At 34.5% G+C, this 19,338-nt stretch overlaps 2 protein-coding genes across 6 annotated transcripts; one reads left to right on the forward strand and one right to left on the reverse strand.

Annotated features, from left to right (window-relative positions):
* The first annotated feature begins 245 nt into the window (after positions 1-245).
* Positions 246-1,217, forward strand: LOC133833110 (zeatin O-glucosyltransferase-like). Its single transcript, XM_062263368.1, has 2 exons — positions 246-429; positions 484-1,217. Exons 1-2 carry the CDS (start codon positions 246-248, stop codon positions 1,215-1,217), a joined length of 918 nt encoding a protein of 305 aa, XP_062119352.1.
* Positions 1,218-11,168: 9,951 nt separating this feature from the next.
* LOC133831495 (disease resistance protein RGA2-like) lies at positions 11,169-17,481 on the reverse strand. 5 transcript variants are annotated; one of them, XM_062261813.1, is made up of 8 exons: positions 17,059-17,481; positions 13,673-16,978; positions 13,531-13,599; positions 12,612-12,714; positions 12,343-12,449; positions 11,914-12,085; positions 11,667-11,824; positions 11,169-11,422 (listed from the first exon to the last, which is right to left on the reverse strand). In XM_062261813.1, exons 1-4 carry the CDS (start codon positions 17,362-17,364, stop codon positions 12,637-12,639), a joined length of 3,759 nt encoding a protein of 1,252 aa, XP_062117797.1. In that variant the 5' UTR covers positions 17,365-17,481; the 3' UTR covers positions 11,169-11,422; positions 11,667-11,824; positions 11,914-12,085; positions 12,343-12,449; positions 12,612-12,636. The 5 variants fall into 5 exon arrangements, with proteins under 5 accessions (XP_062117797.1, XP_062117796.1, XP_062117793.1 ...); XM_062261812.1 differs by having other exon boundaries at positions 12,343-12,452; XM_062261809.1 differs by having other exon boundaries at positions 12,343-12,462.
* Positions 17,482-19,338: the final 1,857 nt, after the last annotated feature.

The raw sequence follows: 19,338 nt of genomic DNA on the forward strand, positions 1-19,338 counted from the left end.
TTGGCTCTACTCTCCACAATTCTCAAGTCAAGTCCCGATCCATGAACCCTCTTAGAGAATTAACAAAAATCCATTTTCATAACTTCCCATTAATCCAAACTACACCATTACCACCCAACCTCTGCTCCGGAAAAAAGTTATCCGAAACCTTCAAGCTCCTCCGCGAGCCAGTCGCTGCACTTCTCCGATCACTCTCTTCAAACGTGAAATGACTTGTCATTGTTCATGATGTTCTGATGACTTCAATGGTTCAAGATTTTGTTTCTCTACCAAACGCAGAAGCCTACGCTGTCAATTGTGGCTCTGTTTTCTCAATGTTCACCTACGCGTTCGCTGCCATAGGACAGTACGACATCATCCCAATAAAGAATATTCCCTCTATGGAATCTTGTTACACTCATGAGTTTAAACAGATGAAAAGTCAGGTTGGTCAGCTCCACAACTCTTGTTAGGCTATTGAAGGCTCTTTTCTTGAACATGTAGCAAACTACGTACTCAAAGGAGAGAAGAAGATTTGGGCAGTGGGGCCCTTGCACCAAACGACAGTCTTTAAGGAGGCCAGAGATGATGACAAGTGCTTATTGGAGTGGCTACACAAACAAGAGCCCAACAGTGTCTTGTATATATCTTTTGGAACAACTACTACTTTTTCTGAGGAAAAGATCAAAGAGATTGCTCTTGGTTTGGAGCAGAGTGGGGTAAAGTTTATGTGGGTGTTGAGAGATGAAGATAGATTAGATAGCTTCAGCAATGGATACAAGGGTGAGCTATCTAAACTTCCAAGTGGGTTTGAGGAAAGAATGAGGGGAAAGGGAATGGGAATGGTGGTGACGAAATGGGTGTCCCAAGTGGAGATTTTAGGGCACAAATCCATAGGTGGGTTTATGAGTCATTGTGGATGGAACTCATGCATGGAAAGCATAAGTATGGGAGTGCCTATAGCAGCATGGCCAATGGAATTTGATCAACCTGTGAATGCTCTCTTACTTACGGAAGTTCTCAAAGTGGGTGTGGCTGTTATGGAATGGGATCAGAGAGATGAGTTGGTGACTTCATCCATGATTGACAGAGTTGTGAGGACATTAATGGCCTCAGAGGAAGGTGGTGAGATCAGAAAGAAGGCTGAGGAGTTGGGTGCTAAAGTTAGAAAGTCTACAGCTGAAGGAGGAGTCACTCGTATGGAATGGGATTCTTTCATTGCCCATATAACGAGATAGATTGATAGAGCTAGATACTTTTTCGTGTGTTTTGGTCATTCTTAAAAGTAGTTTTGACTTATATGTACTAGCTAGGAATGTTTATGTTTCGAGTCAGTAATCAGACTTATTTTAGTATGTATTTTTTTTTTTTGTTATCGTTCGTTTAAATTTGAGAACTTTATTTCTTACAAGTAATCTTTATTGATCAGTAGTAATTTTTCCTTTGAAAAATATTTATAATTTTTCTTTAAGAAAAGTTGTATATAATTTTAATAAATGTTGTTCGAGATTAAACACTAGTGTAATGAATGTTGTCAAGGAAAACCATTTCAAAAAAACAAGTATCCAGTTAAACTAGAAGTATGCCAACTAGGTAAGACATTATAGCAAGATAAACTATCCAATGGCTACAAAAACCCAAAACAAAATAACTAAAAATCTAGAAGAGTACCAAGACAAGATCATGCAAAAACATCATGTTGGATAACATTATAGCACGAAATGCCTCACTAAAACCTCTCAAAATGAAAGGAAAAAAATTATAAAAAGAAAAGAGTACTTGAGCTAATTTGCAACATAAAAATTACTATAATGATATAAGGTCTCTAATAACTAATCGGTCAAGCACTGGATTTATCTCATGGTAAATATGATAAACGCGAATCTCCATTTGACTGAATTGATTCAAACAAGAACTATTATTGGACTCAAACACCAAGGAGTCTAGTTTCAAGAAGCTAAACAACAAGAGTAGAATAAGCTTCTGTAAAAACTCTTGCAGCCAAGATCTGTTCCAATGCCAACATCCCAACGGCATTGAAAAACGATTAAAATTTGAAATTATTTTTTTGTATTCTAAGTTTTGTTTTAGCGTGTTAATTATTATTTTTTTCTATTATTTTAATATTTAAAATTAATAATAATATATAATTAAAATTAAACAAAACTTAAAATTGAAAAACGATTTCATATTAATTTTTTTCCTATTTTTTTAATTAAATTTATTTATTTCAAATATAATAATTAATTATTTTTTAACATGTCACCCTATAAAAGTATTGTTACATGTATCTTAGTTGACACTTAACTTGCTTACATGACATTTAAGACCTAAAAAAGGTAAATTGCAACAAACCATTAACAGAATGGGGTTTTGCCACCAAAATTTTTTATTCGAGAGTTTGTCGCAATTTTTGTAAAAGAATAGGAGACTTTGTTGCAAATATAAAAAATAAAAACAATAAAAAAACTTTCATTTCTATACCAATATTTTCTTACATTTCCGTCTACTTCAACAATTCTTTCTATACCAACATTTTTTGGTTTCAAACCAATTATAAACTTTTCTTTAAGAATTAAAATTTAAAATTTAATATTTAATATGTTTTAGGGTAACCTTCTCCTTTCATAAAAAATAATAAAAAAATATTTCTTTTTTATACCAATATTTTTTAACTTCTACTTCAAAAATTCTTCTAATACCAAGTTTTTACCCAACCAATCAAAAACCTTTTTTTTTTAAAATAAAAAAAAGTTTCATGATAATGGAAAATGTGTAAATAACATAAATTATTAATTTTAATGGGTTTGTTTTGAACTTTAACTAAATATTCTAAATATTTAACATAATATACCTTTAAAATTAATTAAAAAATATATATTTATTAATTATATTAATATAAATTCAAATATTATAAAACTACATATATAATACATAATCTAATTTTTATTAAAAATATTATCATATATATTTAAAAAGGTTATCATATTATGTAATTTTTAAAAAAAATCATAAATAATATTTCATTTAATATGTTTATCTCATTATTTTATACATAATATTATTCACCTATTTCCCTTTTGCATCTCTTCAATAACATGGGACATCTGCTAATGGTCAGTGAGTTCAAAGTGGTGAGGCTTCGAATTCCTTCAGGGAATGATGCCAAATTGGGCATCTATCAAATTCAAGTTTCTTAAGCGATTTGAGGTTGTGGATCCACTCTGGAATTGTTGTCAGACTTTAAGAGGAAAAAACTTGAAGACGTTGCAGGCTTGTAAGATGTTGGATACCATTAGGAAGAACAGTCACTATATTTGGCAATGACCATAGTTGTAGCGAGTGGAGTCTTCCATTTAGGGCTTTCCACATAATGCCATCATCACCATTAAGCATGTTTGCTAACCCCTCGCATTTTTCAATCCACAAATTTCGAAGTGACGAGAGATGTAGAATACCTGGACACAAATCCTTCAATTTAGGGCAATCCCAAATATACAATTTATTATTTATTGAGGGAAGAAGTAAGGCTCTTGAACCAATCCAAAAGACATTCTAGATCCTCAATCTTAGTTAGACGTAGTGTTTTCAATTTGGAGAGAGGAGAGAAAGAGGATGCAGCGCTACTGCTCATCATCATCTTCATTCTTAATGTCTCTTCCAATGGCTTCAAGTTGTTCTCCAGAGCCAGTTGTTCCAAATGTGGGTAAAGTGGCAAGCAAGTCATCCTAACACAATCTTGTATTTTCAATTTAGAAAGAGAAGGGAGACAAGGTAAGGACATGTGTTCATCTTCTTCACCACTAATTACAATCTCTCTCCACCATCCCTTTAGATTAGGCAACTCAATCAACCCAAGTTTCTGTAGAGATGGCAGTAATGATTTTGTTAACCCAGATAAGTCTTCATTGCAATTATTGTTGGATATGTACTCTAAAGATTCCAAGTTCTGAAGATTCAAAACCTTTAGACAGTGGAATTGATTCAATGAAACTAGATACTCACATTTCTTGCAATCCTTCAAAGTTAAGTTGACCAAGTTTGTAAGTGATGAGAGCCAGGTGGAGAGCTTGACACCCCCATAATTTTTTAAGGTCACTTCTAGAAGATTTCTGTGTGGCTGAAGGCCTTCCATTGACATTTGATAACCAACAATGGTCTCTGCCTCATCAATTTCAACATGAGAATCCCACTCCAATGTCAGAGATCGAAGATATTTTTTATCCTTTAATTCTGCACTCCCATACTCTGCTGCCACATCTTTCTCATGGCTCAAATTTATAACTTCCAAATCGCCTCTTAAGTTGTTCAGTCTCATCAATTATTTTAGCTCACCACCATGCCTTGGGATAGATTTCTCTCTCTTCATTTGCACGTACTTTGATAATGTCTGAACATTAATTAGCTGGCCCAGTCCACATGGCACATACTCCAATTTATCACAACCAGAAATTTCCAGATGCCTAAGATTGATGAGTTTCTCAATATCTTTAGGTAGTTCTTGGAGTTGTGAGCATTGATTGAGTTTCAGTGTTTGCAAATTCGACAATCAATTAGTTGAATCCGGTAATAATAGACCATTATTCCAAGAAAGATCCAAGTATCTCAATTGCATTAACTGACCTAGTCCACTTGGCAAAGAATTTAATTGTCTACAATAAGAAAGTTCAATATGCCTAAGATTGATGAGTTTCTCAATATCTCTAGGTAGTTCTTGTAGCTGTGAGCAATAATTGAGTTTCAACGTTTGCAAATTCACCAAATTAGTAATAGAATTGGGAAATATCTTGAGTCCAAAATTCCATGAGAGATCTAAATATCTCGAGTGTTTCAAATTCCCAATAGAATTTGATACTAACTCCATACTTGAATCATGCAAACCCAAACAACGCATGAACTTACAATTTGATATAATTGCATTGCAAAATGTATGGTCCTTTACAACAGAAAAGTGAAGGATTGTTCGAATCTTTTTGGCATGAGCCAACGAAACTGAAATTTCACTTTTTGAGTAGGTATGACTTGCAAAGGACACGTGATGAGTAGTTTCCTTGATATTTGCTTGGCCATTTGGAATTACAAAAGTAGCACATTCTGCTCCTGCTACTTGAACGGCAAGATCATGCATCAGATCATGAATTTTGCATCTTTTTATAATGCCACATTCATCCACTTTAACATCTTGAAAGAATGATCCTTCCAACCACATCCTTCAACCACTTGAACTTTTTGCCCCCTCTTAAAAGATTAAAAAATGGGAGGCAACGGTCTGTAGATTTCAAGATAAACCTACTTAAGGCCACCATTCGTCCAGTTAGGCTCTGGATATCTTTATGTTTTCGAGGTGAAGGCATGTCTATCAACGCCTTGATCTTGTCTGAATTAACATCTATTCCCCGAGCATTTACTATTAATCCAAGGAACTTACCCGAAGATACTCCGAATGAGCATTTTTGTGGGTTAAGTTTCATATAGTATTTTCGAAGTACAGTAAAACACTCAGCGAGATCTTCCACATGGTTATTGTTATGTTTAGATTTGACCAACATATCGTCCACATAAATTTCCATGTTATTCCCTATTTGTTCAGCAAACATCCTATTTACCAACCTTTGGTATGTGGCTCCAGCATTTTTGAGCCCGAAAGACATGACATTGTAGCAATGCGATCCCTTATCGGTTACAAAGCTCGTATGTTCTTGGTCAGGTGCATGCATGGCAATCTGGTTATATCTAGAATAAGCATCCATGAACGACATGATGTCGTGGCTTGTAGTGGCATCTACGAGCTGGTCTATTCGAGGTAAGGGAAAGTAGCCTTTGGGGCACGCCTTGTTGAGGTCTGAATAGTCGATGCAGGTTCGCCATTTGCCGTTGGGTTTTGGGACCAACATCGGATTAGCAATCCAATCAGGGTAAAAAGCATCTCGTATAAACCGATCTGCTTTTAACCTCTCAACCTCCTCTTTGAGGGCCTTCTTTCTGTCATCGTCCAGGAGCATTTCGCTGCTTCGGGGGTAAACTTTTATCGATATTAAGTGCATGACTTATGACATTCGGACTAATTCCTACCATGTCCGAGTGCGACCATATGAATACGTCCTAGTTTTCCTTCAAAAAATAAGTTAATTGCTATCTTGCATTTTCAGAAAGGGTTTTTCCTATTTTTACCACCCTCGTGGTATCCTTTTCATTGAGCTCAACTTCTTCGAGCTCCTCTAGTGGTTCAAGATCGGCCCTTTCTTCTACTCTAGGGTCGATCTCCTCTTCTATCTCGAAGACGGATTCGTCCATCTCCTGAATGAACACAAGTTTCTAGGCACTTGTTTGGTTTTTCCCCCTCATGGAAATGATGTAGCATTCCCTTCCCATGAGCTGGTCTCCCTTCAGCGTCCCAATGCCACTAGACGTCAGGAACTTGATGGCCAGATGCCTGACAGACGATCAGAACTCATAACTTAACAATGAAATGATTCCAAATGTGCTCTTCCTTTGATCTTGTAGAGGCTTCACTGGCAAGAGAAAGCAAGGTAGAGGGCTTCGCCAGGTGACAAAGCAGCTAAGAGGGCTTTGATTGGGGAGAGAAAATGAAGGAGAGGGTTGGTAACGCCCTACTACCTTAGAGTCGTTACTAAGTGAGTTTATAAAGTGCAGTTAACTCGCTAAGCGAGGTTTTTAGAAAAAAAGTGCGATTAAACAGGAAGTCAAGGCTGTAATCTTTAAAAGTACTCAGTTTCATTAAAATTCAAGAGTTTAACATTCGGGATCCCAAAATGAGGTTTGTAAAATATTTACAATTCAGAATAGGTTTACAGATGACTAATTATCAAAAACATAGTTTAATACAGCCATTTCTCAAAATGCCCCCAACCAAAGCAGTCGGGCAGGCCAAACATGTACGCGCCGCCCCCACGCTCTCCGTACTCATGGCTGGTTGACTTTCTCTTTGCCCTTACCTGCAACACAGAGCACCCGTGAGCCGAAGCCCAGCAAGAAAACTCATACAGCACATAACATATGCATATCATACAATCATTATAGCAGATAACTCATATCTAATCAGACAGTCCATAAGATTTAAACACATATACGACCATGTCGTCCTAGAAGTGTTACCAAAACCTGGGATCTCGGTCTACACCGTAAGGATATCCCATGTATCCATTGGGGTCTCACCCTAACCACAAGCACTCCATGTGCTAAGTGGTATTCCCGGCCCCACTGCCGTTCTCGGCCTTCGCCATTCTCGGCCCTTCGCCGTTCCCGACTCCTTTGCCGTTCTTTTGCTATAACCACATTTAGCATTCTCAAACAATAATCAAACATATTATAATTAATTTAAAGCTACATCCTAGCAATGATACAATCTAGGGTCGTGCCCTGCAACCACACTATGGGCCCATGCCCTGCTCTACGGGTGTTACAGTTTGCTTACCTGTATCCCGAGCTTTCCGATGCACCAAGGTCACAAGCACGGTCCTCTATCACGAGCCTCTCCAAAATCCTAGTCACAACATATATAAAACACTTTTAATACTAACCAATCCCAAAACCACTTTCCGGGACCAATCCCGTACTCTCGGGACCTCTAATTCCCTAAAACAATGCATTGGAACCATCCCCCGAGTCCCCAAGCAAAAGCCCTAAAAATACAATATTTGGCTGTCAAAAATGGCCTAGGGCCGCGGCACTCCCATCAAGGGTCGCAGCGCCCAGAGGCTTTCCCCTAATCCTGATGCATGCTTGCGCCGCAGCACCAAAGAACAGGGCCGCGGCGCCCCTACGCGAACCCAGATTTCTGGGTTTTCCCCTTGCATTTTCCCGAGCCAAAACAACTCCAATTCAACCCAAACAAGTACCTAAGCCCCAAAATCAATTTAAAACCCCAAATGAACCCTTTAACAACCTATAAACATTAAAAACAAACTCAATTACACCATCACACTCAAAATTCAATCTTGAGTTTCAAATTCCTGAAACTTAAACCATGGCTTCCAAGACTTAAACCAGAGCTTGAAAACTATAAATCATGCCTCTAAAATCTTAAACCACATCAGATACGAAAATTAAACATGCTAAGGATTCTTACCTCAATCAAAACTCAGCTTGAACTCCTCTCAATTCCATCCTCCAACCTTTTTCCTCTTGGATATCCTAACTGAATTTCCAAGCAAAACCAGCCATATTTCCTTTAGGTTCCCACACTCAATATCTGAAAATTCAAACTTAAATTTAACAAAAACAGGGCACAATTCTTACCTTTGAACAATCCTAGCTTAAATCTAGTTTTGGTTGCCTCAAACTCCTTTGAATTTCCTCCTAGGTTTCAAATTCCAGCCCCTCCTCCTTGCTTCCCTTCCTTTCTAGCCTTTTCTTCAAATTCAGCATAAACCAAAATGATAAAGTGTAGAACGTGAATCCTTTTTCCCTCAGCTGAACCTTATCTAACCCTTGCCTAATGACCACTTTACCCTTCCATAAGAATTCCTTCCTAACTAAACCTCAAGGGCACTCTTGTCCTTTCACCTATTTTACAATTCTACCATTCTTCCATCTAAACTTGTTACTCTCAGCAGTTACTAATGGTTACACAGGTTACTCAATCACCAATAACCATTAACCACTAATTCTCGAATTTACAAGATTCCCAAAGTACTCCTAGGCTCCTCCTGAGCCAGGTATAAAATCCCGTTGTGACTTTTAAATTAACTAGCTCTCTAGGACCATCTCGGCACGTGCATCACATTAATATCACCACACTCACGTGGTACAAATCACATAATACAATTATCACATTTATGCCCTCAGCGGGCTAAAATTACAAATTTACCCCTATCATGCAAACGGGGTCCACATGCATATTTATACCACCTAAACATGCATTCTAATCACATACTCATTTAAATTCATATATTATCATGTTAATTCACTTATTGCCCTCCAGGCATGCTAATCAAGGTCCTAAACCTTATTAGCAACTTGGGGTGTTACAGGGTTTCACTAGGGAGAAAAAATAGATGAGAGGGTTTCGCTGGGGAAGGACAACAGTCGAGAGTGCTTTACAGCGGAGAGAGAGAGACAGCGAGGATTCACCATGAAGTGAGAGTGACAGATAGGGCTTTGTTGAGAAGAAAGAGGAACCAAGGAGAGAGTGATAGTGTTGCAGAGCCATTGGAAAAAAGAATTTTTTAATCTTCACGTGAAAATTATAATATTGCCACTAAAAACATTTGAGGCCCGCTATTTGTTTCAAACTTTTTTTACTTTACCGCCTTTTATAATATTTTCTATGATACTTTTTTAATAGCATTATAATGATGTATTGTGGAAAGGGGTGTTTGGTGTAGTGAATTTAAACTTAAAAGTATTTAAAAGGAATTTTAAATAATTTTAGTCTTTTATTGATTTTTTAAAATAATTTTTCTTAAATTTTTTTAAGAACTAATAGAAAAATATATTTTAAAAGTTTTATAATTAAAGGAGGCACAATTTGGTAGTTGTCAAAGTTCGGGGGGCAAAAATGCTAATTATTTTATGTAAATCATAATAGGGGACAAGATCTGATAGTATCAATAATTCATATGAAAATTTTAACCGACCATATATTTTAGATGGCACAATCTAGTATAGTGTCAAAAGTTCAGAAGGAAAAAAGTTATTTATTCTTGTGTAAATATGTTTTTTTGGGTGAATTAACTTCTTTTTTTTTTCATGTTTTATACAGGTAAATCAACTTTTTTTTTTTTTTGCAAGGATAGGTGAATTAACATTAAGCAATGAAATGGTAAAAACAAATATTTAAATTAATTTTGAAAATTTTATTATACTTAATTTGTGAAGAGAGAAACAATTGGTATATGAAATATAAAAAACCTCTTCATATCTCTTTTATATAAAAATTATTTTTTTATATAAAAAGTGGGTAGATAATGAAAATTCTTGGTTTTAATAGTTTTTTTTGTTAATTTTAACGAAATATTATTACAAATATTTAACAAAATATACATTTAAAATATATTAAAAATAGATATTTAATAATTATATTAATACAAATTAAAATATTATAAAATATCTTTATTATAATAATATTTAATACAGAACTAGATATTTAATAATTATATTAATGTAAATTCAAATATTATAAAATATTATTATTATTATTATTATTATTATTATTATATACTATTATTTATATTTATGAAGAAAACATATAGCTACATAAGAAATTAGAATAATAGTTATCTTCTATCAAGAATAAACTTATTCTTCAATTATAAATGTGTGATTTGAATAATATCATGAATTAGTTTATGATCTAAAATGTTATCATATATATTTTTTTAAATCATAAACAATATTTAGGTTTAATTTTTCTTTTAATATGGTTATGTCATTCTCTTATCTTTATATATATAATATTATTTATTTATTTATTTAAAATTTATATGACAATTATAAAAATTTAATAAATATATTAAATGTTTTTTTAATTAAAACTAAGAAACATTACTTATACCTAGTATATAGAAAAGTATGAAAACATTAATATAAAAAGTTCTAAATATCTATGATAGTTGAATTAAAAGTAAAGAAATGAAAGGTTAAATTAATTCTCACACTTAATATCTTTCTTCAAATTTTATCATACTTAATTTTTAGTTAAAATTAATTTGGCACATGGAATCAAAATACCAATTTACGTATAAAATTACGTCTAAATTTATTTATAAAATATAAAATTTTAATAATTGGAGGTCCATGATGTTAAAATATATACATAGATAATAGTTAAATATTCAATATATAATAGTAGTAAAAAAATTCCACTTAAGTTGTCAAATGGTAGTAATGTTTTTGTTCTACAATCATTTAATATGTCTCCTAATTGAGTGACTATAGAACTAGAAGAAAAATGTTATACTTAATATTTAACTATTACATAATATTAATTTGATATTTTAGTAAGTATAATATCATAAAATAAATAACTGTAACACTTAATATGAAATTATTATATATAAAAAAACCCATGTGATTTCATTTTTTACAATACAAAGAGTACTGATTTCTTTATGCTGTACTCTCAAGTTATTTGCCTCTTGGGCAAGTTTAATTAAAGTTGTATCATGGAGTTATTTGTGTTAGGCCTGATCTTGTATGATTTGCCTAGTGATCTACTGCTGCAGGGGTTTAGCTTGAAAAACATGTTAGTAAATAGCATATCCAAACTTGTTTTGTACTAAGAACATCTCTTACCAAGATGTTGATCAGATGATGGTATTCTCATTCCCCATAAATTTACATGAAAAGACTATTCATACGTAATATGGCAATTTCAGAACTGCCATCAACCATCATTTTATGTTCATAAGCTTCTTGCAATCTTTTCATACAAATCCCGAGGCCAATTCCTACTAGAATTAGTGGCAATAGAAGATCCAACCTGCAAAACCCAAATCACAGCCATCATTAACACAAATCAATGGAAGTTTAACCACAAACCAGAACAGTTAGCATTGCAAACTGGGACAATTGGCAGCACCTCTTTCACTTGAGCACAAACAATAAACAAATAACTACACAATTCTTTTTCATGGATATCAAAAGTTCCCACAACCTTGTTGGATAGTGCAGAAGAATAGCAAGTATCACCATTTATACCTTGATATGAATTACAACATTTATACCTTGGATGTTAATCTCTGCTCTAGTTGGTCATGCACAAAAAATTTGAACATGACATTAACCTCACAATGAACATAACAAGTTTCCATTTCAATGATTTCCTTGTAGCGATGCAGCTCCTAATTTACAAGCCCAAGGAACTCTACACGTTCTCTACTCACTGACAGCATGTAACAAGTCGAAAGTAAATACATCTTCTAAAATTATCCAAAATAATGGACAAGGGAGCTTAAAGTATCTAATTCTTACAGATACAGAAGCTCAAAACAGCCAATGCATGACTTAGTTCCCATAACTGCTCTTGCTCTCGCTGGCTCTTGTGCTTCTCTTGCGGTTGGATCAATCATTTCTCTCAATGCCACATTCTCCTCACTACCCTTAGATTCCTTCATTCTTGCTTACTCTTCTTCTCTCTCTTCCCCTGCATTAAATAATGTAGAATCAATCGAGTAAACAAAGAAACATACAAGGGCTACAGATTTCATTGGCTTAGACCTAAACATAGTTGTAGTCTGCGGCAGCCAGACATAACTGATTGATCATTACTCCATATTTATGTTGTGATACATGTAAGAAAGAAGAAAGCAGTGCACAAAACTATCTCATTTGGAAGAGAAGCACATTGTTTTCACAACCCACAAAATTTATTAGATAGTGCAGAAGAATAGAAAGTATTACCTTCATAAGTTCTACTTGCATCTCAAGGTACTCCAATTTCCTCCTCCTTTCTGATACAAAATCCTCTGATGGCAATGCAGTAACTTCAACAGCTCCCACAACTTCATCTGCTGCAACAAACTTGAATACAGTAAAAATTCCTGTCATTGCAACATTTGTAAAGTGCAAGTCATTTATAGAAAACTTTCAAAATGTGCAGCACTTTAACCTTACAAGCTTTGTATCTTTGACAAATCTTGGAAAGAGAATGAGAAAAAAGCTACTTTTACCTCAGAAATCGACATGATAATAGCCTTAATAGCTTCGTGTCTTTATTTGGATCATCCTCATTGCTTTTATAACTCTCATGGTCATCATCTTCTCCAAAGTGGCCTGAAACAGAGTTAGTTTGTTTTAGGAAAATTTATTATTAGCATAATTTTTTAAATATAGAGATTGTAAGAATATCTCAATAATTAAACACTATTATTCACTAATACATTATGCTTTTCAATACAGAAACCCAAAATAGCACAATTGAAGGTTCCAAAATAAATCCTCTACAATTATGGGAAAAAAAAACCTCCACGTTGTCAATGGCTCTCTTTGTGCCAAGTGGAAAATCGAGTTATATATTTTGTTTCCTTTACTAATTCAGTAGAGCCCTTCAAAAATTTATAAATCATCTTTGTCACGATCTTTAACCAAAACCAAGTTCAGATATATCTATTAAAAATCAAAACGAACTCATCATCATGGAAGGACTCCAACTTTTCAATCAATGGCAATGTCAGCTTATATTCTTATCCTCATTTGCTCATTAAGATCAGTTAAAAGACAATTTTCTAGACAGTGTACATTAACAATTATAACTAGCTTCACTCCATGTCTGGATTTTATAACAAGGAGTAGCAGTAATGACCAGTCAGTCCCAAGTGGAACATTAATATAATTTGAATCCATAGTCAATCCTCTATATTACCAACATGTGATTTCAATCCTTTATAACTAAAGTAAGAAGTTCTTAACAATCCAATAATAAGCTCAAAATTTTGAATTAAACAGAAAAGAAAAACATATTTTCTTAGTCCATCAATTTTACTCTGTTTTTTTCCTTTCAAATGGCTCTTATTTTATTTTGAGATTTGTAATTTGAATCATATCAAAATGAAATTGTATACAGGGAGAAGGGATTTGCAGAATAATTACCCTAAACTTGTTCAAGAAGAGGTTGCATCCCTTTGTCTCGCCCGATTCTGTTTCCTCTTCCGATGCATTCTGCAGTGTCAAATAAACTGAGCACTCTGTTTTATTTTATAAAATTACAAATAATTGACAGTAAGGTTTCTACCTCATTTTCTTCTTCGTCCAACTCCAACTGTTGTATATGAGAAATCTTATCCCAATCTTCACCTATTTCCCTTTTGCATCTCTTCAATAACATGGGACAACTGCTAATGGTCAATGAGTTCAAATTGGTGAGGCTTCGAATTCCTTCAGGGAATGATGTCAGATTGGGGCATCTATTAAACTCAAGTTTCTTAAGCGATTTGAGGTTGTGGATCCACTCTGGAATTGTTGTCAGACTTTGAGAGTAATAAACTTTAAGATGTTGCAGACTTGTAAGATGTTGGATACCCTTAGGAAGAACAGTCACTATATTTGGCAACGACAATAGTTGTAGCGAGTGGAGTCTTCCATTTAGGACTTTCCACATAATGCCATCATCACCATCACCACTAAGCATGTGTGCTAACCCCTTGCATTTATCAATCTGCAGATTTTGAAGTGACGAGAGATGTAGAATACCTGGACACAGATCCTTCAATTCAGGGCAATCAAAAATATCCAATTTATTGAGAGAAGTAAGGCTCTTGAACCAGTCTGGAAGACATTCTAGATCCTCAATGGTTGTTAGAGTTAGATCTTTCAATTTGGAGAGAGGAGAGAAAGAAGATGCAGCGCTACTGCTCATCTTCATTCTTAATGTCTCTTCCAATGGCTTCAAGTTGTTGTTCATCAAATTCAGATGTTCCAAATGTGGGTAAAGTGGCATGCAAGTCAGCTTAGGACAATCCCATATTTTTAAAGTTGAAAGAGAAGGGAAACAAGGCAAGGACATGTGTTTGTCTTCTTCTTCACCACTAATTACAATCTCTCTCCACCATCTCTTTAGATTAGGCATCCCACTCAACCAAAGTTTCTGTAGAGATGGCAATAATGTTTTTGTTGACCCAGATACGTCTTCATTGCAACTATTGTTGGATACGTACTCTAAGGACTCCAACCACCAAAGATTCAAAACCTTAAGACAGTGGAATTGATTCAATGGAACTAGATACTCACATTTCTTGCAATCTGCCAAAGTTAAGTTGACCAAGTTTGTAAGTGATGAGAGCCAGGTGGAGAGCTTGACACCCCCATAATTTGTTAAGGTCAGTTCTAGAAGATTTTCGTGTGGCTGAACGCCTTCCATTGACATTTCATAACCAACAATGGCCTCTGCCTCATCAATTCTAACACGAAAATCCCACTCCAATGACACAGATCGAAGATATTTTTTATCCTTAAATTTTGCACTCCCATACTCTGCTGCCACATCTTTCTCATGGCTCAAATTTGTAACTTTCAATTCCCCTCTCAAGTTGTTCAGTCTCATCAATTCTTTTAGCTCACCACCATGCCTTCGGATAGATTCCTCTCTCTTCATCAGCACGTACTCCGATAATGTCTGAAGATTAATTAGCTGGCCCAATCCACATGGCACATACTCCAATTTATCACAATCAGAAATTTCCAGGTGCCTAAGATTAATGAGTTTCTCAATATCTCTAGGCAATTCTTGGAGCTCTGAGCAATGATTGAGTTTCAGGGTTTGCAAATTCGACAAACAATTAGTTGAATCCGGTAGTAACAATAGACCACTATTCCAAGAAAGATCCAAGTATCTCAATTGCATCAACTGACCTAGTCCACTTGGCAAAGAATTTAATTTGCTACATGAAGAAAGTTCAAGATGCCTAAGATTGATGAGTTTCTCAATATCTCTAGGTAGTTCTTGGAGTTGGAAGCAGTGATTGAGTTTCAGTGTTTGCAAATTCAGCAAATTAGTAATTGAATTGGGAAGTAACTTGAGTCCAAAATTCGCTGAGAGATCTAAATATCTCAAGTGTTTCAACTTCCCAATAGAATTTGCTACTAAATCCATCCTTGAATTATGCAAATCCAAACAACGTATGAACTTATAGTTTGATATAATTGCATCACAAAATGTCTGATCCTTTGAAATAGAAAAGTGAAGGATTGTTCGAATCTTTTTGGCATGAGCCAACGAAACTGAAATTTCACTTTTTGAGTAGGTGTGACTTGCAAAGGACACGTGATGAGTAGTTTCCTTGATATTTCCTTGGCCATTTGAAATTACAAAAGTAGCACATTCTGCTCCTGCTACTTGAACAGCAAGATCATGCATCAGATCATGCATTTTGCATCTTTTTATAATGCCACATTCATCTACTTCAACATCTTGAAAGAATGATCCTTCCAACAAATTCATAAACCAGTCATAACCCACATCCTCCAAACATTCATCTTGACTTGGATCTGAGAGCTTAAGAAATCCTTGCGCCATCCAAAGGTTAACTAAAGTTTTTACCTCAATATTGTAGTCTTTAGGAAATAAACTACAATAGGCAAAACAAAGTTTCAAATGGGAGGCAAGATGATCATAGCTTAATCTAAGGGTGGATAAGATATCATCGTCTTGTTGTTCTGATATTTTTGAAAATTCCTTATTAAAGGAAGACCACTCTGATTCCTTACTTTTACCATACAATAGATTTCCTATTGTTTTAATGGCTAGGGGGATTCCTTTGCACCTTTCCACAATCTCCTTTTCAATCTTCCCAATGCTGGAATTTTCTAGCTCACGTGATCCATCTTCAAAAGCCATTGACTTAAATAGAGACCAAGATTGAACTTCATCAAGAACCCCCAATCGATAGGGTTGTTGTTTGGTAGCTATAAATTGAGCAATGTCTTCAAAGCGAGTAGTTACTACAACTCTACTCCCAACATTTGCATCACTTATTATTAAATTTTTCAACTCCGACAGCTTATTATGGTTTTTCTCCCATATATCATCTAGTACAAGAAGAAACCGCTTACTACCAAGTACTTCTTGAAGCTTCTTTTGCAATGGTTCCATTCTCATGTCTCCCAAACTACTGTCACCTTTTGCAGACTCAATGATACTTTTAATAATTAGTTTCAAGTCAAAATCATCAGACACACACACCCAAATCTTTGTCTCAAAATGTTTTTGAACTTGCTCATCATTAAAAACGCTTTGAGCAAGAGTGGTTTTTCCTAACCCACCTATTCCTACAATGGCGAGCACTGACACACTCTCTTCACAACTCTCCAACAAAAACTTATTTATGATAACCGATTTATCCTCTTCCCTCCCAATAACATCTTGTTGAGGCAAACGCGAGTAAGTATCTCTTGCTCTCCTAACACTCGGAGTCTCTCCTTTCTCCAAAAGGAAGTTTCTATCCTTGGAAATGTCAGCCAGTTTTTTCTTGATGCCTTCGATTCTACGACTCATCTTGAACCGAAAAGCAAGTTGGTTGGAGCCGGAAAAGAAAGTGCATACCTGTTTTGAATAATTATTTACATAAACATTTAAAATTTTAAATTAAATAAAAAAAGTCCTATGAGATTCAATGAAAATACCTGGTTGGCCATTGGGTTTCGAGACATCATGAGTTGGCGTCGTAGAGCTTCAGTGTTGACCTCATCCATCAAGTCGTCGGCTTCAAGAACTGCATTGCCCAGCCTGTGGAGCCAGTTGTTGACTTGGTTGTTGTGAGACTGCTTCTTCTCGGCATCGAGAAGCACTGTTTTGATAGTTGAAATGGTTTCATTGAGCTGTTGGAGCTCATCGTTGACACCCCAAACCAGAGAGATCTGTTTCACAGCATCAGATCCCAAACGCCCAATGATTTTGTCAACAATTGGAGAGAGGATCAACTCAGCCATGGCTTCGAAACTTGGCTCCAATCCGATTGAAGTTTGAGCTAGTAGTGAAGAAGTTACAGTAGAGAGAGTTTCAGAGCTTGGTTACAATAATCACGAGCATATGTACGACGCCTCTCTGTAATGACTCTATGTTATAAATATGTAGGGACGTGCACAGGCTGGAACGCAACTGTAAATATGTGTACATGCAGTTGAAACATTTATTAGACTAAAAGTACTGTTTACTTTTTATTATACTAATTAATTCATTAATGATCATCGAATTTTCCACTATATATGATTTATTGAAATGAATTGATTGTTGATCTTTATCTCTTTTATATATGATAATTAAATATTAATAAAAATAACCAGAGATGAAATAAGTTCAATATTAATGTATGGTATTCTTTAAATGCAAAATAATATAAAGTGGTATAATAAGATAATATGATTTTTATTTGATAGCATCCTATCGTGAATAATATGTACACACCTCAACAAGTTGTGGGTCGTGGGTTGTTGGATTTAGGGGTAAGCTTCATTTTTGGTATCCAACCGGCTGAGTTGTTATCACTCTTTTTTGTGTCTTTTTTTTTTTTTGTGAATATTATTATTATCATTAATATATTTGATGTTTGGGACATTGATTTTATGAGACAATTTCTTAACTGTTTTGGTAATTTTTATATTCTTATTGAAGTTGATTATGTGTCTAAATTGGTTGAGAGTATTGCATGCCACACTAATGACTACAAAGTTGTGCTTTGATTTTTGAAAGAAAATATATTTTCCCGTTTTAGTTCACCACGTGCTATCATTAGTAATAACGGTAGACACTTTTGTAAAAAGTCATTTAAACATTTGATGAAACATATGGCATTACACATAAAGTCTCAACAACATATCACCCACAAACTAATGGTCAAGTTAAAGTGTCTAATAGAGAAGTTACGCACATTTTAGAAAGAAAAAGAACTGTGAATCCAACTAAAATATATTAGTCCTTAAGACTCACTGATGCATTATGGGCATTTCGTGCCGCGTACAAAAAGTCCATTGGCATGTCACCCTACATAATTGTGTATGGGAAGGCATGCCACTTACCTGTTGAATTAGAACATAGAACCTATTGGGCAATTAAGCAGTTAAATTTTTCTTTAGACAATGCCGGTGAGAAAAGAAAGCTTCAATTGAATGAGGTAGACGAAATTATGAATGATGCATATGACTATTCAAAAAAGTATAAGGAACGTATGAAATTTTACCATGACAAAAACATTTTGAGAAAAGATTTTTCTCCCGGTCAAAAGATCCTTTTATACAACTCTCGTTTGCATCTATTCACAGGAAAATTATGTTCTAAGTGGACCGGTCATGATATTGTTCGAGTTGTTTTCCCACATGGAGCTATTGAAATTGAAAATCCTAACAATGGTGATATTTTTAAAATTAATGGACAAAAATTAAAATCATTTTTAGAATTAAAAATTGATGAAGCGGATAAGATCCTCCTTGAGGATCTTATTTACCAAGCTCTTTGATTTCTATTGATCTTGGTACCTTGTGTTTTATTTGTTTTGTTTGTTTTATGTGTGATTTAATTTTTGTCTCTTGTATCTTTTACTTTCTTGCCGATGCACCATATCAATGTATGATCATTCTAAATTCTAAACTCTTTTACTTTTCAAATTATATTTCTGTTTTAACACATTGAGGACAATGCTTAAATTAAGTTTGGGGTAATGAGTTTATATAGTTATTATTCTTAGGAGAGTATGTTTGTGTTGTTGTTTTTTTTAAAAATGGATATATTTTTCATTTTCAATGATAAAAGTCTTTATTATGTTTGAGTTTAGTTCTTTTAAAAATATGAATAATTTTTTTTAAGCTTTTTTTTTAATCATTGAGTTAATTTTGTTTATAACAAAAATTACATTTTTCATTTGAAAAACACATCTTTCAAAATTGATTTATATCTAGTATTAAAGCTTA

This window comes from Humulus lupulus, chromosome 4 (genome assembly GCF_963169125.1).
Source record: "Humulus lupulus chromosome 4, drHumLupu1.1, whole genome shotgun sequence".
NCBI lineage: Eukaryota > Viridiplantae > Streptophyta > Magnoliopsida > Rosales > Cannabaceae > Humulus > Humulus lupulus.